At 45.2% G+C, this 25,240-nt stretch overlaps 1 protein-coding gene across 1 annotated transcript in view; it reads right to left on the bottom strand.

Annotated features, from left to right (window-relative positions):
- The window catches only part of Lrba (LPS responsive beige-like anchor protein), a 429,351-nt gene that overhangs the window by 42,661 nt on the left and 361,450 nt on the right, over positions 1-25,240 (bottom strand). The window contains exons 42-43 of the mRNA XM_055596564.1: positions 21,812-21,979; positions 2,174-2,263 (exon numbers count right to left, since the gene is read on the bottom strand). Of these exons, the coding sequence (XP_055452539.1) occupies positions 2,174-2,263; positions 21,812-21,979 (258 nt within the window). The remainder of the gene's footprint in view (positions 1-2,173; positions 2,264-21,811; positions 21,980-25,240) is intronic.

Genomic DNA, 25,240 nt, shown 5'->3' with positions numbered 1-25,240 from the left:
CCTATAAGCAAACTCTTTAAACACCTAATGAAAAGGAAATAAACACCATTTCAGCATCACAAGCCTTTGTTTTCAACTATATAGCTTAAAAATATATCCTAAGGCCAATGTATAAACTTGGAGAAAACCAAAGTACTACACAATCATGAAGTCTCCCTGACAGAAGTTCCTACATTCTTCTGATATACAGCTCACACTGTAAACATTATTAGGCTTAAATTGAGTAATCTGAATGCTATAGCCTTAAGAAGCGCGAAAACGACAACAAAACCACACTACCGCCAAAACTAACCCAACAGAACGGAGCTCACTGGTCTACGCAGGGCTCTTAGGGCCAAGTCCTGGGCACATGGCGAGGAGAAGCCACGTTCCACAGCGAGCAGCAGACAGAACTTGCCCAAGTGTCCGCTGCCTTAGAACCAAGTGTTCCTCCAGTCAGCCTGGCGGATGGACGCTGGGGAGGGGCGCATGGTCTGCCCTGCCGGGCCGTGCCAATGGCAGCAGCTGTAGATCAGCTGAGAACAGAGAGCTCACCCTGGGAGCTTCTGCCAATTTGAGAAAAAAGTAGGAAACAGCCAGCCAAGTCTCATTCAGCCTCCCCAGGTTAATGGAATGCTTTCTGAAAACCGTGCTTTCTTCCTAATGTGCCTTTCTTTGCTGCTCACTTACGTGGCAGATTAAAAACGGAATTTTTTCAGGTCTGAAAAGCAGTTCAGGGGACAAAGGCAATCATGGCCTCTACTCTGCAGATCTACCTCCAGGAGCCACGAGGAAGAAACAGTACTGGGCCAGGAGCCCGGCTGTGCAGTGACCCAGGAACAGCTCTGTGGAGCGGCGGAAGGGCTTCTATCAAGCATCACGCAACAGCCTGGGTCGCTTCCACAGCGATCACCAAGACAAATTTCTATGTCGGAGCGTAAATCATGCTTTATTCTTCATGTGTATGCATTATCTTTCAGGGTTCTTACTAAATGTTTGTCCTTTGTGTTTCCCTTGCCCACAGCAGTCACCCTTGACGTTCATTTAAATGTGATCTCATTGGTTTAAAACACTACAGAAATGGTGATACTAGTTTATTATGGCCAATTTACATTACTATAGAAAAAAAGGGAAGAAAAGGGTGCTAAAAGCAAAGAAAGAAAAAGACACAGAAAAAAGGGAGGAGAGAGAAAAGGGGCAGAGGCCAGGCAGCCAGGCACCGTCTTCTCAGGCCCTCTCTGCTGCTACCTGTCCTTCCACTGTCTGTTGCAGCACTGACCATAAATTGCCACAGCGTGGGATTTGGATTGATCATTAGTTGTTCATAAGGTTAACGCCTACAGATTTTATATTCTCTCTACTCTAAATCTAGAACAGTAATGAGCAAATTTTGTAAGGCACATGCAAGAAAAATATAATCAGTTTTTGAAGATATTTTAATCATGAAAATCTGCTGCTTTCTCACCCCCCACACAAACACACATGAAGACAGTTCAGAACCAGAGGCAGAACCGTCCTGTTTTAGGCTGGCTTTGACAGGTTTTGGCCAGTGCAGTTTGGCATCTGTGATGTATGAGTTCAGAGCAGGGATCAAGAAGCCTTACCAGCTCTGTCTTTGGACACTGACCTACCAAGGGGTTACCCACTGTATATTAAACACGAAATAGATGAAAGTCTACACACAGGGAGGCGCTGCCCGTCTCAGACCACTCCCAGTGGCCACTTAGCGAAGTATATAAAAAGCGTGTAAGAGTACTGTTCAACAGTCAGAAACAATCAAGCCAGGTCTGTGAATGCCGAACAAGCAAGCACCCATTCCTTCCCCTCCAGGCCTGACCCTTAGTTAACCTGCATCAGGACAATTTCAAACGCTGAAACTAGAAAACATGAAGGGATGCTAAGAATGGACACAGTAACAAAACAAATCCAGATACTCATGGGATCCAGTCAGAAAAAAAAGACAACTGTGGCCCTTTGAACCTTGCAACAAGACCATGATTGATGAAATCCAAGTACCAGAGCTGAGGTTACCTTCTCAAGGCTGCACGGAGAACGTGCTAGTGTTTGCTGCTTGTGAGCAGGCTGCACTGTACGGGAGGACCAGGTAGAGACCCTCATGTGTGGTGAAAGACTGGTGTGGGAAGCGAGAGTGAACTGGAGAGGAGTGCAGAGAAGAGTGTGGACCAGCACTCACCGCCTGCATGGCTGAGCCTCGAGGAGGGTGCGGCTCTGTCAGCAGCTGAGAAGGCGTTTGTCCAAAACTTCGGATCTGAGCTTCCACAGCCTGGAAGGAACACAGGAAAGTCTGAGGGTTAAGAGCGGATTACAACTGCCACCCAAAATGTCACTTCACACTTGCTGCTAGTGTCATGTCCTAGGCACCTGCGCAGAGCACCGAGGGTGAGGTCACCTGCAGGACTGCGGGGGTTTCTACAAGGCTGAAGAGAAGGCTTCCATCCTTTGCCCCACGGTCTTCTTGCTTTGCGCTTTCCACAGGTACCAACTGCACTCATGAGTAGCTGCTCCTTTACAGGTAGCTAGAGAAACTGTTACTGCTTGGATTCTGGTCTCCGTTTCCTCCCAGGAAGTAGAAAGGAGGGTGAGCAACGCCCCGCCCCCACAGCACCTATGCGAGTGGCCGGACCCTGCACTACGCCTGCCACAGGAAGGGCGCCCTTGTGACGGTCTCTTTGAGCTGCAGCAGCTACATAACAGAGTAAAAGTCACACACTTCGTCCAGCATGCGGCAGGGCAGCGTATGCACATGCACATTTGGGAACGTGTGTGCGTGGTCAAACATATCCTATCCTGCTCTTACTGTCCACTTGGCACAGATGACCACTTCCCAGGACCCTCAGCATGGGAGAAGAGCCCTGCCCAGAGCTAAAGCTATCTGGCGACTTTGTTTCCTTGTTTATGGCTGTCTCCTCTCATGAGAAAACAGTCCCCACGGGAAAGGCCCTGAGCATCTGCCCTGGATCTCTAGCCTGAGTGAATGAATAAATGCTCAAGGACTTGTGAAAAGAGAGAAAGCCAGAATACACGGGGTCCCCGGATAGCAGCAAAGCAGCCATTCTTAACTCCAAGACTGAAAGCCAGAGAAGCCCCTCAAATCTGTAAGAAAGTACATGTGCTCCTCGTAAATGCTGTGATTGCAATCGTGAGTAGATCTTCAGTATTGTATGCTATCTAGATGCTTCATGCTGTAAACACCAGATCACAAACAAGGAAATTTAACCATTATCCAAAACTACTCTGAAGCTTTAGTTTGACCCTTGTAGAACAATGAAAGCATTTATTCCTTTATGCACTCCGTGATCAGGACATGTAAGAGACATCGTTTCACTGGGCCCACTTCTCCCTCCCTCCCTTTCCTCCTTCCTTGCAACAGGGTCTCACGAAGAGGCCCGGCTGGCCTCGAACTCATGATCCTTCTACTTTAGCCTTTCAAGTGCTGAATCATGGGTATGCACCACGCATACCTGACCTTCCGCTTAGGTCTTCTAATTCTGACCTACTGGAATATATTCCTGGCACAGGAAGAAGGGTGAATGTAATTGGAAAGTTGAATAATACTTTGAAACAATCAGTCTAGCAAGCTAAGACTTTGAAACCTGCAGAGGATGAACAACCTTGACAGCATCTCTATGAGAAAGCTGGGAGGCAGAGCCACCTAGGCAACATTCAAGTTCTGCACCTGTACATAGAGCAACTATGTGATCTAAGGTAAGTTTCCTAACCTGCGTCTAAATGTTCTCTCCCACAAACTAACAATGTAGGTTAAGTGATGCCTGTACAAAACCCAGGGCCAGGTGCTTTGCAGACATTAGACTCTTAATATGGAGTCAACACATAGTCCCTGGGGGCAGGCACCAACTACTTATTTAGGATTTACTTTCTCTGGAAACTGTTCTAAGCCACTGATTTTGTTATAGCATTTAACTTTTAAATTTTACCAGTAGATTACTGTGTTGGTGTTATAGGGAAGGAAACAGAAGGAGAGCTTGGCTATCGTGCTTAAGGTAATTAAATGGTCAGTCAAAATTTGTAGCTAAGATTTACTTTAGGTCAGCCTGTCAGCCCGTCAGCAGCCATCTCCTCATCTGTTAGGCATAATGTATGCTGTCAGGGGTAAGCATGAGAAAAATGTGCCTATATAAACTTTATGAACTATCTTTATTATGATGCATCGTTGCAATGAGCAAAGTGAATACAGTAATAGAACAGTCTAATGAGGCATGGATTGGTTCTGATGTGTCCAAACTTCTGCCATTGTCACAGGACCTGGTGCTCTGCACTCGCCACCAGCTGTCTGACTTTGAGCAAAGAGATTAGTCTCTGTTCTCCTTCTAGAAGACAGGGGCCATCACAGCATCTCACTCACAGCGCTGTCTGTACAACTCCAGATGACGTGGATGTGCTCAGGGTTGTGCTTGCCCATCCCGCTCTGAAGCACTAGATCAAGTGTAACTGCTGTTACTAAGGCTGGACTGTGTGCTCACTCAATCCAGCTGAAGCAGGAAAGGAGAAACACTGCGGGCCTTTGTGAAGGCCCAGGGTGGCGGCCGGCATTCCAGAAAATTGAAATATGGCTTACATTCTGAAGTGTATTTTTGGGCTAAGAGTCCACAGTCTTTTCAGAGGTTAGAGAACAATAAGGAACCTGAATCCTGTGGAAGCTACGTGACAGAAGCAAAGGGATGAGTGGGAGAAGTACATCCTAAAAAGTCAGTGGATGTAGAGACTGATGACTTTGAGCAATGAAGTGGAAAGACAAAAGCACCTCCCTGTCTTTTTGTGATGGACTACAGTCTCAGGCAACAGTAAAGCTATGAACAGAAGTAGGGGGGTTTCTGTTGCATGGAACCAGTTTGACAGGACAAAGACAGTAACTTCTGTCAAGCTCATGGCACCTGTAGTCCAATATGCAAAAGAAAGGCCAAGCTGGGCTCTGAGGCGAGCGACGGCAGGTGTTGATTTGGGTGTCACCCATCCAGAGTCACCTGTCTTGGATTTGCTGTCCTGTGTGTCCCTCCTCTCCTCCCCCTCTCTCTGAGATCTCACAGGAAACCTCAATGCACAGAAAGGGTATGGGGTGGAGAGGGCAGTGGTCCACAGGGATCACGTGAAAGCTCTCACTGGTTAAGCCCCAGGAAGAAACACGAAAGCACACACGAAGGGACCCACGGATAAACTCTGAGGAATGATCACACTGGAAAGTCTGTCAAAGGCAGCAAGGATGTGGGTAGAGGGTGGGTAGGAGGGAAACTAGTGGATGGGGGCATGGATGGCATCCCCCAAAGAACATGAGTGTGACAGAAGACAAGCTTCTGGGGACACCACTGGGAAATCACACGATCAGGGATCAGGTCACCTTCTGCCTGGTAGGGATTACCATGAGCCTAAAAGTAGGCAGCAGCATTCCCTGGCCTGCAGGGGTCTCAGCTGCAGAAAAAGGAGAAAATGAGCTGAGCACAGATGCAGGATTGCTTCTTGACTGTAGCTGTGAATTCTCAACATCCTGCTGCCATGACCTCCCCACCAGGATACTAAGACAGAGATGCTAAAGCACCATGACCCCATACCATATACAACTTCAATGCAGATGTAACTCTGCTCTTCTGGAGGAGCAACAAATGTTCTTTTTTTTTAAATTTAATTTATTTATTATTTATTACAATTTGTTACTTTGTATTCCAGCCGTAGTCCCCTCCCTCATCTCCTCCCAGTCCCACGCACCCTCCTTCCTCTCCCCTATGTCCCTCCCCTAGTTCATTGATAGGGGACGACCTCCTCCCCTTCTATCTGACCCTAGCCTATCAGGTCTCATGAGGAATAGCTGCATCACCTTCTTCTGTGGCCTGGGAAGGCTGCTCCCCACCCAGGAGGAGGTGATCAAAGAGGCAGCCACTGAGTTCATGTCAGAGACAGCCCCTGTTCCCCTTACTGGGAATCCTACTTGGAGATTGAGCAGCCTATGGGCTTCCTCTGAACAAGGGTCTAGGTTCTCTTCATGCATGGTCCTTGTTTGATTCCTCAGTCTCTGCAGGGGCCCTGGGACCAGGTTTTTTGGCTCTGTTGGTCTCCTTGTTTAGCTCCTGTCCCCTCCAGGTCTTTCTATCTCCCCCTTTTTCCATAAGATTCCCTGAACTCTGCCCAAAGTTTGGCTGTGAATCTCAGCATCTGCTTCAATACCCTGGTGGGTAGAGTCTTTCAGAGGCCCTCTGTGGAAGGTTCCTGTCCCATTCCTTGTCTCCTACTTCCAATGTTTATCCTGTTGGAACAAGTGTCCTTAAACACTGAGCCATCTCTCCAGCCCTGAGAATTATTCTTGATGAAGGCAACAAAGGAGCATGGTGAAAGATGAGAAGCACTGTGCAAAGATTCATGCCTGCCACCATGGAGACCAGCTAGGTCTGCTGGGGCAGAGCTGAACACGTCACTGAGGTGTGATTCTCATTCTAGCCCAAGCCCCTTGAGAGACACGACAGAACTGCAGTGCCTCCTACACAGGGAGGCTAGTGCACAGTGAGCAGTCATGGAGGAGTGATGTGTGTGATCTGAAAGGCTGTGGGTGAGTCCCTTCACAGCTCTCTCACGTTTCCATGCAGCCTTCTCAACAGAGCAACAGACAATGTAGGGTGTGTGGGAGCTGTGCCTGAGGTTGGAAACCACAGGAATATACAGATACTCAGATCTGCCTCGAGCTCAATAACTGAATCAGCAGCAGGGTAGCTTAACAATAACAGATGCTAGCCTGTTTCAATGAGCTCAGCTCCTACTGCAGAGCTTCACTTCCAGTGATGTGTTCCCAAAGTTTGTTACGTTAAATTCCTATTTTGAAATGGGGTAATGAATCTCAATCAACGTGTTAACCAACTTCAATGACAGTAACATCTTTGGCTTGAGATTATCTCAAATGGAGTTAGTCTACATAAGGAGCTGAAAAAAGGGCACTATTCTTGTCTGTCAGAAATTAAAATTTTTACTTTAAGACTGCAAAGGAAATGAAAACCCACCACAATGTCCAAACCCTAAGTACTAGCAGAAATCTTGTTCTGCGAGAAGGTGTATATGTCTCAGCTTGCAAGATGCTCAGTCTTAAAGCAGCTGCGCGGATGACGCAACATCCAGCTGAAATCCTCCTGCCTACACTCCTGAGCCGGGGAGAGGAGATGTGCTTTTCAGCTCTCATGTACTGGCTGCGTGATGTAGTGAGTTTTCACCTGGGTGTCCTCACTTCCTCACTGAAAGCTTGTAATCACAGGGCTTCGTACTTTACTGAGAGGTGCGGAGGATTAAGTGAGCGATGTAAGCATTTAGAATGGAAGCAGGTGTGGTAAGCCATTCACAAGCATGGACGTCACTGCGGCAAGTGTCTAAGGACCCAGCACAGCGTCACACAGAGACACAGCAGCAGTGGCCTGGCCCCTGCCAGCATCCTCTCACCTCCTCTAACGGGACCTTGAGATTCCTACAGAGTTTGGGTCCTGTTTTTCTCCATTTCCCGGCTTTGTGAGTTCTCTTCTTTATTCGGTAAGGCTATTCCGGCTGCTCTGGCTTTTGCCAGATCTTCCATGACCTTGTCTAGACTATCTGTGCCTCTGCCTTATTGCTCCTGGGGCAAGGACACAAGCCTGTTTTCTACATATTTATCTAAAGTACTTATTATGGAATGATTTTTAAATTTTTTCTTCTGTCATCTTCAGAATACAGACTGCCAAGTATCTCCATGCTTCTGGGGCTTGTATATAGTAAGTTCACCGTGAATGTCTCCTGAGAGAACGGCCACGGCCAGCACCTGAATTCAGCAGATACAGCTAAAAGACACATTACGACCAGCGAAGAACAGCCTGGCACCGAGCAAAACACTCAGTCAAACATTTCTACTAGAAGCTTTGGTTATTATGTAGTATTCTTGTTCATCAATTCCCAATTATTTCTGTAAATAGTTTGTTATTACTTTCTGTAATAAAACCTCAACCCACTAAGCATCATTCCAGATGTTGAATATAATAAAATAAATAAATAATAAAATAAAATATAATAAAAAATCATGAAAATACCTTGAGATATTCCAGTAAAGCCACATATTTTTACTTTATAACTGGCATCTCAAACCTGGAGACCTTATTGATAGATCTCCAAATGGACACATGATGGCACATTTACCAAGCTGCTCATTCATATGTGTTTGTGCCATCTACTGTATACTTGAGTGATTTTATATAAAGTAACTGTGTGTGTATATATATATATATATATACACACACACACATATATACACATATACACACACACACACACACACCTACATACTCTCAGAGACAAGAAAGATGGGGCAGTTAGTTTAGCAACAATGCATTTTGGCTTTTGCTTAAGACTGTCTTAAGTCTCTGAACTAAGCTTTTTAATTTAACTGAGAAAACAAGTTAACTTAGCACAACGACCAGCACTAAAATAGGATTTTACTTTTAGTGGGTTAGGGTAGAAACGAATGAACATGTGGCTGCAGTTAGTATGTGTGCTTGTCTTGGAAAGCACACAGCTCCAACACTGCACTTTATGCTCTGTGTTTTTGCATTTAAAAGCACTATAAAATTAGGAAAGGGCACTAGAAACTAAGTAAGTCACTTAAAAATGCCTTCATCAATGTTTAAGTTTTCTGACTTTACCGAAGCTGCCCAGATGCTGCGGGGGTTCTAGTCCACCTGGCTATCTGGGAATGCTCTGCAGGGCTCCATCACTTAGGTTTGTTTTTCTTCTCTGGACTACAGAGTCACACTAGGACCGTCAGGTGTGGTCATCCCACTGCCCAAACGAAGCTTCTCTTTCTCTCCCTATATTTGAACTCAATCCAGAGAAAAGGTTTTGGTTCTCACTCTGCATTGGACTGGCTAGCTGAAGAGCTTCATCACCCTGCAGACCTGAAAGATCAGCTTTGCTATCACACGGACATGAACCAAATGACAATGGAGCCATTATATATAACTTCACATCTCATTCTTAAAGGGTGAAAATCTCAACAGCATCAACTACAAAGGCAAAAGTGAGTAAGGTCCACAGGACCTTCCCAAGGACCAAACGACCGGACAAAAACAAAACAAAACAAAACAAAACAAAACAAAACAAAACAAAACAAAACAAAACAAAAAAAAACCAAGATGAAAATCCCCAGGGAGGAAATGGGCTACATAATATACATGCCCTTATTTGGAAAATATTTGTAGCTGACTAAGAAACAAACAGCAATGTGTCAGATACAAGCATTTACAAACCAAAGCCTCTCTCTTGACTACGGAAAGAAACACAGTTACTTTTCAGTAGTTAGTGCAGGGAGTTCACCAGCATTAAAAATGGAAAGGCTGGCACAGCTCAGTGCAAGATGCTGGCCTAGGATGTGCGGACCTACACTTGAGCTCCAGAGCTGAGCAACAGAACAATACATTTTAAAATCCTTCTCATATCCCCCGGGAGCCTCAGGCTCTGAGACTCCTAGTAGCAGGGGTCACAGAGATGGAAGAGGACACCCGCTAGTTAGACTGTCTCCTGGTAGAGGAAGGGGAACACCAACCCAGCCACAAAACTTCAACTCAAAATGTTGAAGTTGTGCAGATGTGCACAAGATGTGCAGAGACAAAGACAGAGCAGAGATTGAGGGAATGCCCAACCCCAGATCCACCTCATGGAAGAGAACCAATCCCGGCACAATGAATGATACTCTGCTAAGCTTGCAGACAGGAGCCTGACAGAGTTGTCCTCTGAGAGACTCTACCCAGCAGCGCCTTAAACAGATGCTGAGACTCATAGCCAAACACTGGGTGAGGTGTGGGGGTGGGAGAGGTGGGGGGGCTTGTGGAAAAGTGGCACCAACAAGGACCATGGATGAACTGGACCTAGACTCAACGCACAGATGTGGCAGCTCAGGTCTCACGTAGGTTCCCTATTAAGAGGACTGGGAACTGCATTGAACAGGGATTCTCTTGCCAGCTTTCTGATCACTTTTCCCTGGAGGGACTCCCTTGCCAGGCCACAGGGGAAGAGGACATGCTCAGTCCTGACAGGACTTGCTGAGCTGGGGTGGATGGGAAGGGGGGCTCCCCTTTCCTGAGGAGTAGGGGAAGGGGATAGAGGAGAGGGAGGGAGGGTGGGACTGGGAGGCGAGGAAGGACTAAACCAGGCTGTAAAGTGAATAAATGAATAAACAAATAAAATTAAAAATCGGCAATTAAAGTCTAACTCACATGCAAATTCTAAGTGACCAGAAAAACACCACTAATAACAATCTGCATTCGGACACCATAAAGTTAAAAACAAAAGCAACCTTTGGGGGGGTGGTCTTTTTATGAGGCTTCAAGAGGACACAGAAGAGCTAATGTGCAAGAAAAGGGAGACCATAAAGAAATAAGTAAAACTGAGCACAAGTGATTCTATCTTATTTAAAAAGATGTAGCTTTTTTTTTTAATTTGCAAAATTAGACATATAAAAATATGTAAAAATTCAGGTGTTGGGTTTTTATGTTTATAAATAGGACTATTGATTCTATTGTGAATATTCATAAGAAAACAATCACATGGAGGGAAAATATTTAAATATAAAAGTGTTTGCTATAGAGCTCTTAGAACACGTTAAAAAATAACCTAAATTAATGATGATAATGGAACACTATTTAACCCATTAAAGTGAGTGAGTTTCTGGGAGCAGTGGTGTATGCCTTAAATCCCTTTAATCCCAGCACTCAGAGTGAAGCTCTGTGAGTTCAGCCTAATTTACAACAGTGAACTCCAGGCCAGCAGAGCTGCACAGTGAGCTGCTGTCTTAAAACAAACAAACAGACAGACAGACAGACAGACAAAGTGAGTGAGGCCAGGCATGGTGGGGTACATCTGTAACCCCAGCACTCTGGGAGGCAGAGGCAGGCGGATCTCTGTGAGGCCACCCTGGTCTACAGAGTGAGTCAGGACAGACAGGGTTCTGTTACACCAGGAACCCCTGTCTTGAAAAACAAAACAAACAAACAGAGTGAGTGAATTGAGCTGAACGTATCCTATGGCAAAACTAGTCTAGAATTCTAGCCACTTATGGTAATACCTAAAGTATAACCTTATGTAAATGGAAGCAGACACACTTACACATGAGAGCACACTGTCACATGTGCTGCTGTGAGCACACAGACGCACACGAAGGGAACTTAACGTACAGTCTAGAGCCACACACACAAACTCTTGTAGCCCATCCTTCAGGGACAGAAGGGTGAGAAGAGGTGTAAGAGAAAAGTTACACTTTCTTTACTGTTATATTTGATAGTGTATATAAGGGGAGATTGTTAAAGGGCCACCACTGTTTGAGGCATTTTTATGAAGTTTAATCTCCTCATTAAATTAAACATAACACTCAGAAACATATTTTACAATCTAAGGACCTCAGTTGGTAGGCCACGGTCAAAACTCTCGAAACACACAGACCTTGCAAACAGGCTCATTTTGTCTATAGAACTTGCTTCCTAACTTACTTCTGTTTGATTACAAGGAGGCTGCACTTCTCCTAACACTTCAGTATTGCTAAAGATCTATTAATAGCCAGGAAGCATGACGCTTTTTAACATAATCAGTGTTTTCTACAAACAACACTAACATGCATCAGTAACTGAAGACACATACATGCCATACTGCGATAAAGTCCAAAATAGCAGCTAAATAAAGCGAAACCGTTAAAAGCAAGAGCCCAGTGAGACGACTGTCTAGGAGAAGTTAAGGAGAGAAAGAAGTCTCTTTATCAACAGTTATGCTCAAACGGTACTAATGGAGGTACAAGACCAGAACATGAAGAGACTGTCATTTGTGGAAAGATGCAGAGTTCCCTGCTAATGTGTCAGGACGCAGCCCGCACAATCCAGCCACATCCAGCTGAGGCCCAGCCCACAGTCACTGGTCTCCAGTTCTTATAGCTGTCCATCTACTATAGCAGGACCAAAGCTGCCAATCTGAAAGAAACCAGCTAGTCAGGGCAGATACAACCAAGGGAAACAAGCGTCACTCAGAAATGCTCAGCGACCCTGCACGCATGGACAATTTCAAACAGTGTCTCGGAAGGGAACGCCGATGTGCTTATTCAAACACCTCCACCTCTGGCTACTGGAAGCCAGGAGATAAAGGCGCCTGAGAAAATAAGAGGGATGTCGCAAAGAAGTGGCCAAGGCCAAAAGCGAGCTCCGTGACACACGTTCTCAACAAATGAGGGCCGCATTCGGGGGTCAGTTCTCAGACCCCAACAACTACTCCCATAGCATGCTAAGGGGACAGGCAGGGGAGGAGCCAGCTGCTCGTTGGGTAGGAAAACCCAGGCCATCCCCAGGTCTCTGTGGACGTCTCTGGGTCAACCCCGAAGTGAGTCACTGGGGAGCTTGAGTGCACACACAGCACCGCGGGGGCAGAGAGAGGAAGGGCAGCAAATGTACACAACAGTTTACATTTAACACTTTAAGGGCAGGCCCTTGAGTCAAGTGTTTCCCCAGTACTGGGGATTTCACTGGCTTCTGTGCGTTCTAGGGAAACTTCCTCTTCTTACCAGAATTAAATAACACTATTAGAGAAAATCTGACAACTGTCAAATAATTTTATGTAATTTTTTTTTTCAAATCTGTGCCATCTTTTCCTTTTCAGTCTTTCTAAAAGCTTCCATTTAGCAGATAAAATTGAGCAACAGTGTGAAGTGGAGACGGCCTGAAGGAAATGATCCCTTCATGGCAAGGACGGAAAAAAAGCTCAGGGTTTCTGAAACAGTGATGACTAAAAAACAAAATCCCACAGGAAAACACTTTTTTTTTTTTTTTTTTTTTTTTTTTGCTTTCTGAACTCTGCTATATAATTTAGCTACTTATTTACCCCTGAGCTGACTGACACACAAAGCTGAGCAGGAATGACATCTTTGGTGTGGGAAGTCGGGCAAAATTTTCAGTGTTTTTAAATGTAGGTTTTCAATTAAGACCTGACTAATCCTGGCCGTTTATTTGGCTTTTTGTTGCACAGCTCCTGCCCTGCACTGTGTCAAACATACCGTCTGCAACATACTTCTTCACGGTGACGCTGCTGGGCGGCATCTGCAGAGCTGTGAGCTGCAGCTGCGTCACGCTGTGACTGTGGGCTCCCTGACTTGCTCTCCTGCTGCGCCCTGTAATCCCGCTGTCTGGGCCTTACCTCTCATGCAGTCACCTGCTGAAGATGGGCTTGCAGACCCCTCCCACGGATAGCCAACAACTGCGAACGCTAGAAATACCACTCGTGTGTTTCTGAAGATTCACTGCCAGTGTTCTGCAGCTCTGCTGAGTGAGCTGAGGCTCCCCCAGGAGAGGGCTAGAATTCTAAGCCAAAACTGCTTTCCCCTGGATAAGAGATCTGATTTGCTACTGCTGTCATGAAACCGGGGTCACGTAAACTTGCACACGGCTGCTGCTTCTTTAGGAAAACAGACCTTCTCCGAGTGATTAGGAGTTGCTAAAACAGCCCTTGGAAGGATAAATCTGGAAGAAGCCAAAGCAACCACTGACATTAAACATGACTTTAGGGAGTGTTCAGGCCTGAACACTCAGCACCGCAGAGTGTTTCATGCTCAGAAACCCAGTGTAGATAATTCTTTAAATTGAGTAATATCTTGGCTCTCTCTCCTCTTCCATATCTATCTCAGTAGACGGAGCTGGGATTTATTTTCAAAAGAAAATCAGTTTTAATTTCGGAGCACATATAAAGTGACACACTCTTTGCTTGACAAGTAAAGGAGCAAACAGCACTTCCACAGGCAACGTGTGCACACTGCAAGGTGAGGAAGCAGGCCCTCTCCTCTGCCGCAGCCCACAGAGCCTAGGCCTCCAGCACAGGGCCGGATCTGCCTACATCTGTCTCTTTCCCGCCTAGCCAAGCCTACTGTCCAGTCCTGGTCACTGAGGTCGGACTCATGGAAAGGGCTGCTTGGGAAGGAAAGAGAAGGTTGTAATCATCTCTTAAGAGTGTGACCCTGGGCTGTGGGAGGGCAGCCCTGGTGACAGAGCCCTACCTGGGGCAGAAGCTTTCCAGTTGCATACTGGAGTCTTTGAAAGTTTTAAGAGTTAAAATACATTGCTTTGAAATACATATTTCTAATCTCTTTGTGTAAATTTGTACACACACACTAAACTCTCCTCCTCCACAGAGTATGAACCCAGGATTTAGAATTCATAAAGCCTAGGCCAGAAGTGGCCTCATCTTTACATAATCAGGACAAGAATAATTACAGTAACATAGCTAAGACAGTTACCCTAAAAGTAGAAAGTTAAACTCTCCTTTTCCCTGCCAGATACCATGGAGGAGATGAAAAATAAACTGCTTAAAATTATATTAAAAAAATCATGTTCAGGGTTAAATGGTGAAATGAAACAAAAGCTGAGGTTGTAAGTGAGCTGATTTTACTTCAGTAAGGCAAAAGAAAGTAACACCGCCTGACAGTAGTGTGAAGACGGCTTTGCAGAGCGGTGTGCTCTGGCCACAGAGAACAGGTAGAAAATAGCCCAAAGCTGGAAAGCAAACACAGAACAGAACAGCCCAAGGCCCCCCCCCCCCCCCCCCGCATGCTGTGAGGATTTCTAAGCAGGTTGGTTTTTTCCCCTAAAAATACACACACACGCACACATATGTATATATGTATTTATACACACAACACACACACATATGTATATATGTATACACACACACGCATACATATGTATATATATGTATACACACACACACACATATATATTTAGAACACAGAAAAAAGCAAATGGATGGATTCTATGATGAGGCCCAAAGATAGTGATCATAAATGTGCTGAGGGCCGTAATTTCAGAATCTTCCTGCCTAGTTATAATTTATAAACTATAATATGGCAAATACATTTCCATAATAAGACATGTACATCTGCAGAACAGCCTTCACTGTGTGCCGCCTCCCCGCATGGGCTTTCTGGTCACCACCCATGATCCACGCTGCTCACTTAGGCTCTACTCTCAGTCGCGAGCCCTTACGTCATCCAGGATTCTGACCAGTGGACTAAGCAAGTAATGCAGGCATATTATAAAAACTGACATAGACTGCTATGAAGATTCAATTTATATTTTCCTTTGTAAAACATATGAATGTGCCTGTGTTCTTGCACTCTATCATTATCAGAGGTTTCATTATTTTTCAATCTCCAATAATCCAGTATGTAAAACAAAAGCTACTGTTTTTAAATTCCAAGTGTTTGGATACCAGTACAGACTGTTTCCTATGCTCTCTCTCATGTTGTCTGTGCGTATCTGTCCTGACACCTTTTCTCTATACATAGAAGCTTCGGTTCTCAGGTGCACAGCATGCGATGATCTGAGATTTTTGGCTTTGATGTTAGACTTGCAGCCTTCATCATTACAAGATTACGAAGCTACTAACCTATGTTACCTTCTACGCCCCAGTTTCACATTTTATATCTAGATATTCTTTATTTCACGTAACTGTATGTAATACATTTGGAAATTCTTTCCAAAGATGTGAGGACAGGATCCATATTAACTTATGATCTTAATAATCAGGCGGCTGACCTGACGCCACACAGTGACCTAATGCTCACATGAACTACATCTTCCGTGTGTGCTATGTCCATTTCTGGAAGCCACGTTTGGTTCTACTGAACTTTAATTCGTTTACCAGACACAGCCTTGACTACTTACAGTCCATGCTTTCTTGTCAGACAGTCTATTTATAATTTAGTTCCATCAAGTCCTGTGTTGGATGAGAGAACCAGTAAGTCTTAGAACAGGAGGGAAACAAACAAACAAACAAACAAAAAATGTAGGCATAAGGAGATGGTACATGGACTGGGAATCAGCAGCTTGAAGGAGAAGAGGGGTGTGAGAAGAAAACATGGGCACTGAGAAAGAACAGCTGAATGACTCTCTAGCTTATAGCTAAATAGTGGAAATAACAGAAATGCTCAGGGCTTCTGTCACGCGGTGCTGGTGAGAGAAGGCTTCACGCACGCCACTGGAGTGCTGGATCACTGAACAAAACATACTTCTTAAAACAACAACAACAAACCCTTTGGTTACTTAGGTTCTGGGGATGAAGTCAGGTCACCAGGCTTGGCGGCAAGAACCTTTACCACTGACCCATCCCACTGGTCCTCTGGGGTGTCTTTCTCACCTGTCACACTCCGTCAGCAAACTGTCTCCTACGGTAAGAAGGGCCAGACACTGAGCTCTCCACAGTGGGATCAAGCCATACCACTTAATGTCAACCAACAAGCCAATTCTAGACAAGGAAATGTGCGGAAGAAAGGTTAACAGTAAAGTCGCACCTACAAATGCAAGTAGAAGTACTGCAAAAAAACAGAAACAAAACATGTATATTAAACTTTTCAAAGAGTAAAGTGCTTTTGTAGAATAAATATTCTAAAACAAATACACTTTATAAAATAACAATATTCACTTTGGCTTACATTTATAGGTCCAGGATTGTCTCCTTTGGAAACCTTGTTAAAATTATGTTAGAAAGGTCAGGGGTGGCGGTACACGCCTTTGATCCCAGCACTCAGTGGGACAGGGGCAGGCAGACTGCTGTGAGTTCAAGACCACCCTGCTCTACACATGGAGTCCAGGACAGCCAGGGCTACACAGAGAAACCCTGTCTCAAAAGAAAAAAGAAAAGATTGTGTTGGAAGGAAAAGAACTAAGTCAAACCAAATTCAGCAAAATTAATAATCGTAAGTGATTATTTGCCTCTTGTCTCTGAAAGAATACATACATAAGCCTGTGAAGTAGACCAGGTTAAAAGGTTAAAAGTGGGACACAGAACAACTAGAAAGGAGAATGGGCGAGCAGAGGTTGTGGGAATAATCAGCTCATGATAAGAACTCACTTTAGTTGGGACTCAGAAGATAACTGAAAACAGATTCTCATATCTGACTGAAAACACCCCTCTCTGGTGTATGATGTATGTAAGCAGACTTGTATATTGATAACACAGCTGTTTTCTAAGGATTAAAAAAAAAAACATAAAAGTTTAATGCGCTGCAGGCTGCTTCGCTGGTTACGCTTCCTGGCCATATGGGTATCTTTTCTATTGCTTAGAGCTCCTTTCATAGAGAGAGCATCTTTACGATCACTTTCCATGCTGCGCAGATTAGCCATTCACTTTGAAATGGCAGCGTCCTTCAGAAGAACATGGCTTTGCCAAGCAGCAGGCAGATTCACGCCTCCGTATGACCATGTGCCCAGGAAAAGGCTAGGACCAAACAGTGCACAGTTGCTGAAAGGCGTGGTCTGTGTGAGAAGAACCTCCTACTTCCAGAGAGGCACGCCTCTCCCGCCACCTTCCCAGGGCAGACGGCACCTGCAGGCCCGTCAGGTGCACGTGTGAACACGTGTTGCATTAGGGAAACACACTAGGGGGAGCATCAGGAAGCGAACGGTCCTCACTGAACACGGTTTGAAGATGGCGAGGCCTGTGACCCATCAACCACAGAGGCCGTACAACTGCCCTGTTCACAGCATGCGCTGACTTGAGGGCTAGCCTGGGCTCACAGGCATGCCTGGCTGCAAGAGCAGGAGCTGAGCCCTGGCGCCTACGTCGCAGGTCGCCTGTAGGCACCCTCTCTAAAATACCCCCTCCTGCCACCCTGCTTCTCTTCAGCCATCCCCCCTCTTCATACCACACACTACAACTACAATTACAGTAGCAACGTCAAGTTCGTTTCTCTAAGTCCAATCAGAATATGAGATTCACGTGAGACTTTCCCTCAGTCAACTATTTATCTTCAGTATTCTCAACAGGATGAGCAGTTGTTGAAGAAATGAAGGAGAGAACTGCCCAGTTCTCCAGCCCTTTTTTGCCTTTATCTCGTTAGTGTGCACCTACATTTCACCATCTCATCGGCGTCTCTTTAGCAACTCCACCCTCTTCATACATTTCACCACAAGAGGTCCATCTGTTTCCCCTCTGTATATACCTGTGCATGCACGTGCATGCACACACATGCACGCGCGCGCACACACACACACACACACACACACACACAGACCTTTTTTACTTTTCCTTTCCCTGCATTTATTCTCCTGCCATTTAAAACACAGAAAAATAAAAAGAAAGGAAATAACCAGGTAGTCCTAAAGTTCATCGCATCCTCCATAGAAAATGAACCTTGGGGGGCTGGAGAGATGGCTCAGTGGTTAAGAGCTCTGACTGCTCTTCCAGAGGTCCTGAGTTCAATTCCCAGCACCCACATGGTGGCTCACAACCATCTATACCTTTTACTGCTGTCTTCTGGCATGTAGGTGCACATACAGAGAGAACATTCAAAATAAACGAATACAATCTTGAAAGAAAGAAAGAAAGAAAGAAAGAAAGAAAGAAAGAAAGAAAGAAAGAAAGAAAGAAAGAAAGAAAGTGAACCTTGGAGCCTCCACCTTGCACACGCGTGCTGAGCCCAGGTCCTTGCACAGTACTAGCACTGTCCGCCTTCAGCTGCTGCGGCCAAACAGTGCCCTTCTGTGCTGGGCTCCGTCTGGAGTCTCTTCCTCTCCTTTCTTGCTAGCCACCTTTTAGATCTTTCCAATGACACATGGCTGAACATCTACTCACTGAAAAAGTCTCTCTAGAGAGATGGCTGATGGGTACAAAGATTCCCTAAAGTGGACTATGGTGATGCACATATGTTACGAATGTGCTAAATCATATTGTAAACGGCCAACAAACAAACTATTTCATGTGCCAATTCGACCTCAACAAGGCTGTTAAAATTCTCCCTTAGACCTGGGGAGGAAGGCTTTTCTTTTTTTTTTTTAATTAAATATGTATACTTATACTGCTCAGTAATAAAAAGATATATTCTTATTTCAAGGCTATCATGCAGCTAGCTAGCAGTCATAGGAAATCACAAGCCATGAGTACTTAGTGAGCATGAGCTCTAATACACAGGTGTAATATGAGCATAACTATGGGAGTTAAGTTGAAATCAATACAGTTAAGGCATTCTGATCATCACTTAGATTGTGACAAAAGAAGTAAAGAATCTTAATCTTTTAAAAATTATCTTTACAAAATAGTGGCCATGAAAAATAAGCATTAAATTTTATTTGGTGTGGTGATTCTTCAAAAACTTAAACATAAAACTACCCTGCAATCTAGAATAGTCTAAAGAAATGAAAGCAGTGGCGTGGATGGATACTTGCACACCAAAGCTCCCGGCTCTCACAACAGCCAAACTAAGAACGAGCAGACACGGTGCCATACACAGTGGGTAACATTTAGTCCTAAGAGGGCAGGGAATTCTTCAACATGCTGCAAGATGGGTGAAGCTTGAAGACACAGTGTTAAGTGAAATAAACCAACACAAAGGACAAGCATGAGTGTTCTTGTTCACAGGAGGAACCCAGAGCAGTAAGATCCACACAAGCAGAATGCACAATCCTGCTTTTCAGGTCTGAGGACAGGGTGGCCACTTTTTGTTTAGTGCAAAGGTCATTTTACTTTGGGACATGAAACTTCCCTGTACACAGACAGTGGCAATAACTACACAACATTATGGTTTTTCATCTTTTCTGCTCTGGAGATCGACACCAGGGCCCTGCACACAGCATCCACATGCTCTGCCCGGAGCAGGGCTCCCAGTTCTTTGTGAGTGTTAACAACGCTGAAATGCACTTAAAGGTGGCAACAATGAAAGCTCTACACACACACACACACACATACACACTTACTGCAATAACACTCTTCATCTAGAGTTATAATGTGTTTACTTTGTTACAATAAAAGTATGTAATTTAGGTCACACTTGCACTTCAATACCATATCTAATGTATACAGTTATGTACCCTATGTCTGAATACCGCATGCCCAGCTTACAGCATCCAACCTCACAAGTCAGTTGTCTCATTCTGTATCTTAAGTCCTGAAATCAGGGAGAAACACACAGTTACTACCAAAGGCATAGGGCATTCCTGTAGACGCTGCTGTCAACGAGGCACAGCAGTCACGTGTTCCTGTGTAAACATTCCAGTCCTCAGGCACATTAGCCACACTTCAAGAGGACATGCAGTCTGGGTCATGATGCTGTAATGGGACAAGTGTTTTCATTACTATGTTGCGTTATGACTAGAATACACTAAAAATATAAATAAATACAGAGATATAAGACAAAACATAGTAAACTTCTTTGGAAATTATTGGTATAGGGGAGGTATCAATTAAAAATGAAAACAGAGCGCCAATAACATGGAAACGGCCAATTGTCTACTATGACAGACACAGGTTAAAAGCCATCTCTGTGACATAAATTAAGCAGTAAGCTCTAACAACAAGATGGGCAGAGCTCACTTCAGACACCAGGAGATGATCCTCAAGAGGAGCATCTCACTTTACACGTTGATAGTAACCGCATGAATTTCAAAATTCAGTCTCCACAAGTTAGACACAACCGTGTAAATGACACAGTACGGTAAGGAAAACAGAAGGGTATAAATTAGTTCTGGAGTGTAAATGCAGACACGAGCTGATTATGCAGGGAAACTGATAATTATTACAAGGGAATACGAAGAAGGAAAACCGGGCTGAATGCTGTACGGTCACTGGCACATGGGAAACACTGTTCTAACAGGAGAACTCTGCTCACTTACGTGTGCACATGTGTGTGCGTGCTTACGAATACATGAGTGCACACATGTTCCTGCACGTGTGTGAATGTGTGTGAGCACATGTATGCTACATGGAGGCCACAGGAAAACTTGTGAGAGTTGGTTCTCTGCTCCCGCCATGTGGGTTCCGGGTTCAGAGTCGCGAGGCCTTGCCCTCTGGGCATACTGGCTAGCCTGACTTTTGCTCTGCTGTTCTAAGAATGGAAGTGTGCACTGTTCAGCAGAACCCCATGCACGCTGCTTCCACCCCAGTGCCACACAGCCCCATGACGCTCTGAGCCATCTGTCTACAGTTGCTCCTGATGAGGTGCTCTGCACAAGCGTTCACACACAGCTCGGGGCAACTCAGAGGCACAGCCCGTGCCTGCACGGAAGAAGGCCCGAGATCACTCTCCAGTGCCCGGGTCACTAACGTGGGAGACCGCAACCCTGGGAACTCATGGAGCCAGCTCTCCATCCAGTTTTTAAAATAGGAAAGAGAGAAGCTCACAGTTCCGGGCAGAAGCAACCCAATATGCAGTGGGCTTGTTTACCGGGCGTGTAAGTCAAGTGGTCATGCACACTTAAGAATGCGTCTGCTCTGAAATCACATCAGTGTTTGAGGTTGTACCTATGTGATGATACATCTTCTTTCACACGAGGCTAACACATTCAGAGGGCATATAATTAGATTAGAAACACTAAGAAAGCAAAATTTCCTTCAGATATTTGGGTGAATGTTGCATTTGCTAAGACTCTGCTCTTAGTGTTTTATCAGAAAATGCTTGGCAAGGACAAAGCCGTCCTCATCACTAGCTAACCCGGGATAAAGGTAGCAACTTCTAGACTTCAGCCTGACTAACTTCTCCCTGTGTACTCAGGATCTACACGGAGACACGTTTTATTGCATTTGACTTCTGCTCACAATCGTATAGTGAACAAATGACTCTTTTCCTAGTATTTCAAACTATGTGAGTATGTTCCAATTCCATGGAAATTAACAACCTGACCAGGCTCCCTCAGTGGGTCCACTCTGTAAAAGCTCTCGCTCTGCACCAGGTGAGGAAGCCTGCTGTGGTGTACTGTCCGAGCCAGCTTCTGCCTTGGTCACTTGAGCTGGAGGAGGACAGTGCTTTGCAGCTGCACTGGCCACGCCCTTCTTCTGCAGGAAGGCTTACCTCTCTCAGCACGGGGTCGGCGATCGAGCTCAGGCTGACTGCCCCTTCATAGGTGAGGTAGTAGAACACGTTGAGGGCTCGCACTGCCTCGGGTCCTTGTTGTTTGTAGCCAAAAATAAGGTCAATCCATTGGTGAAGCTGACAGGAGACAAACTCACTCTCCAGGGCCTGGAAAACAGCACACACACATTACTGTGCTGAATGCTATTTTAAAACAGCTCCTTAGGACAGCAGTAAAGCATAGCACGGAACTGACTTTAAAAATAAACAACAGACAAACCCAGAAAACTCAGGTGTGGTGGCACACATCTGTAATCCTGCTCAGGAAGCTGAGGCAGGAAGACAATAAGTTTTAGGCCAGGCTGGGCAACACAAGGAGAGTCTGAAGAACCAACCGACTAAAACCAAAGTAACGCAAATGAGTTTGGCTCGGTCAGCTGAGTGGTTGACTGAACGCAGGCCTGAGTACCTAGGAAAAGGGCAGGTGTGATGACACACTTCCATGAGCCAAGGGCAGAGACCAAGCGTCCAGGAGCTTGCTGGCCAGCCAGCCCTGCTGAGCCTGCGAACTTCGGATTCTGTGAGAGACACTGATATTGCTCTCACCTCCACATGCATACGCACAGGCACAGGTACATGCACAGACACACACACACACACATACACACTCATCACACACATAGCCCCAACCACACACACATTCACACACCACACACAGGTACATACAAACCTACACACACATGCCACACAATACACACACAAACATACACACCACACACAAAAACACACATACCACACACACACACAAACACACAAATACACACACACACACACACACACACACACACACACACACCACACGCATGACAGATGGAAGGGAAGGAAGAAAGGGAAGAGGGAGAGGAAGTGGAAAGTGAAGGGGAAAGGACGGGTGGAAAAGGACAGGAAGAGCAAAGGAACGGAGGCTGGCATGTGGCTCAGGGTAGCCCTTTGTCCCTGTGGGCCAGGGCTTCAGTTCCCAGCACTGCAAAAGGCAAACAACCACCCTGCCATGCGGCCCTGAAGCTGAGCCTGTCCGATGTGCGCATGTGTACGGCCAGGCCCACCGTGCGAGGTGGGTAGCCACCCCAGCTTCTCCCACCACACTGAGCCCCGTGAGGACCCGAGCCGGCCGTATCTGGGTCTACTGTAGCTCAAGCTCCACAGGCGCCCAATCCGTGCTTCGGAGAAAGGGAGCCACACAGTGAAGGGCTGATGTGGAAACACTGAACATTTTCTATTGACTTGGGATTTTTACATTGTTCTCCAAATGTTGTTTCCTGCCACTGCAACCAAACTGCTAGTTATTTTGTTGTGTTGACAGTAAGTTAGACTGTGTGCACACTCACAACTGCTGGATTTTCATTCTCCGTGTGAGCACCACACCAACACTTTACGCTATTAACAGTGCTCAACAAAGTGAGTGAACACGACCAAATATTCACTCGGAGCTGGCCACGAGGTGCCCTTCCTACTCACCCTTCTATGCCCACTTACTAGTGCTGTGTGCCAAATACACTTGGTGCCAATAAATGTTTGCTGAACTAAGCCAAGTTGGGGATGCCAAGGCCAGGGACTTTCAGGAAGCTGTCCCTCTGTATACTGTGCGATACTACAAAATTATTCCCACATGAGAGGTTTAGGTTTTCTAACAAACAATGGCGTGCAGACCAAGAACTGTCAAAGTTAGCTTTCAGGCCTGACTCTGGCAGCAGACCTCAGTGAAAGCAGGGTTAGCATGGGAACTGCATGGTCATGCCACACTTTTCTGGCAGTGAGCAACTGCTCTTCAGAGTCTGTAAGTTTGAAGGTACAGTTGGCTAGACCTTCTCTTCTCCAGTCTTCTGCTGGAGACTGACGCCAGGGTCCCGCCCAGGCCCCGTTCCTGGCCTTGCTGATCCTTAGCCCCAAATGGCATAACTTCTAGAGTAAGCATCCAATGAGATACAACCATCCTGCCACCAATGACAGACACACAGGCACACATGTAAAAATGTGTTATTAAAACTAATGCCTGTGAATAAGAGAGATGTTTACAGCTAAATACGATCTTTCCTTTAAAAACATTTTACCTGGGTTTGCAATGTTATCAAATATAAAATATTATTCTTTAAACAAAACCGTATGCACTAACCAGGCAATTCTTACATTCGAAGGTATACCTGAAATGAACGTAGGCCTAAAAATATCTGGCTACTTTCCCTGTGAAAGCTACTGTTTTAGACATCTATTATAAAATTCACCATATTTCCACTTTCCTGGAGATAGTAAGGAAGCATGAACTGCTTCACATTACACTTGATATAATAACAGCATTTTTAATGATCAATTACATCCCCACTTTAATTACATAAATTTAAAATGAGTCTAAAAAATTCAAACTACCAGCACAAGTTGCATTAACCTTGGCCTTGGGAGGAATGGGAGGAGCCATGTTTAAAGTGACACATAAAAACACCAATTGTCTTAATTTGTGTGCAGTGCACTCCACACAAAAGCCCTAAATATGTTCAAATTAGAGCGAGCTGCTTGATTGTCACTGCAGCCTCATGTCACATTAACGTATGACAAACAGTAAACCATACACTTAAATGGCAATTTATATCATTTAAACGTTTATGGCCAGACCAGCTCATCACTCATGTAAATGTGACTTTCTGACAGCTAATTTCAGCTAATTTTCTCCAATTCACTTAATTAGAACTTTCAATCAGGAAAAGCCTTCCATGTATCTTCAGGAGTGCATCCTTTTTGGCTGCTGAAGACTGTGAGCTGATAAGCTGCTGGAAAGCCCTGCTGTAACAGTACATGGGACCCGCAAGTTGACAAGAGAGCATCGCAGCACAAAGCAGCTCACAGCATGCACTCTGCAAAAGAACACGCTTATTTATGTGAACGATACTCGCGCCCGTGGTTCAAATAAAAACACTTAGTTCATATATGCCCAGTATTGAAACAATAAAAAACCTGCATCCAAGCTAATTAAAAATTAATGATTTCAAAATTGTTTAATAAGATGAAACAGCCAGGAGCCTCCTGAGTGTCCATGCATTGTCGTTTGAGGCTATAAACTTGCAGAAGGCTCAGAAAATGAAGAAGTACAAATGGTTTTCTCAATATGAAAGCTCGGCAGAGCAGGGCAATTTTGTTTATGTGTCCTCAAACAGGAGCTGCGGGCTGCTGAAGCCTGATCACTTCTTTATGCACACTGCACATGGTGAGGTCGGCTTGATTTAAGCTTTATATCTTGATGCTGCTTCGGAATTTTAAACAAAAACCTTGGAAGAAACAGCACTGTGTGCCCTGATGCTGTAGACACAGTGCAGGGTTGCGCCAAGGTGCTGGCCAGCCCTCCCTCAAGGTGCAGGCCAGCCCTCCCTCAAGGTGCAG

The sequence above is a fragment of the Psammomys obesus genome, unplaced genomic scaffold (assembly GCF_907164565.1).
Source record: "Psammomys obesus unplaced genomic scaffold, mPsaObe1.curated_primary_1811, whole genome shotgun sequence".
Lineage (NCBI taxonomy): Eukaryota > Metazoa > Chordata > Mammalia > Rodentia > Muridae > Psammomys > Psammomys obesus.
The sequence above is the reverse complement of the archived record's forward strand: the minus strand, read 5'-3'. Positions and strand labels throughout refer to the sequence as shown.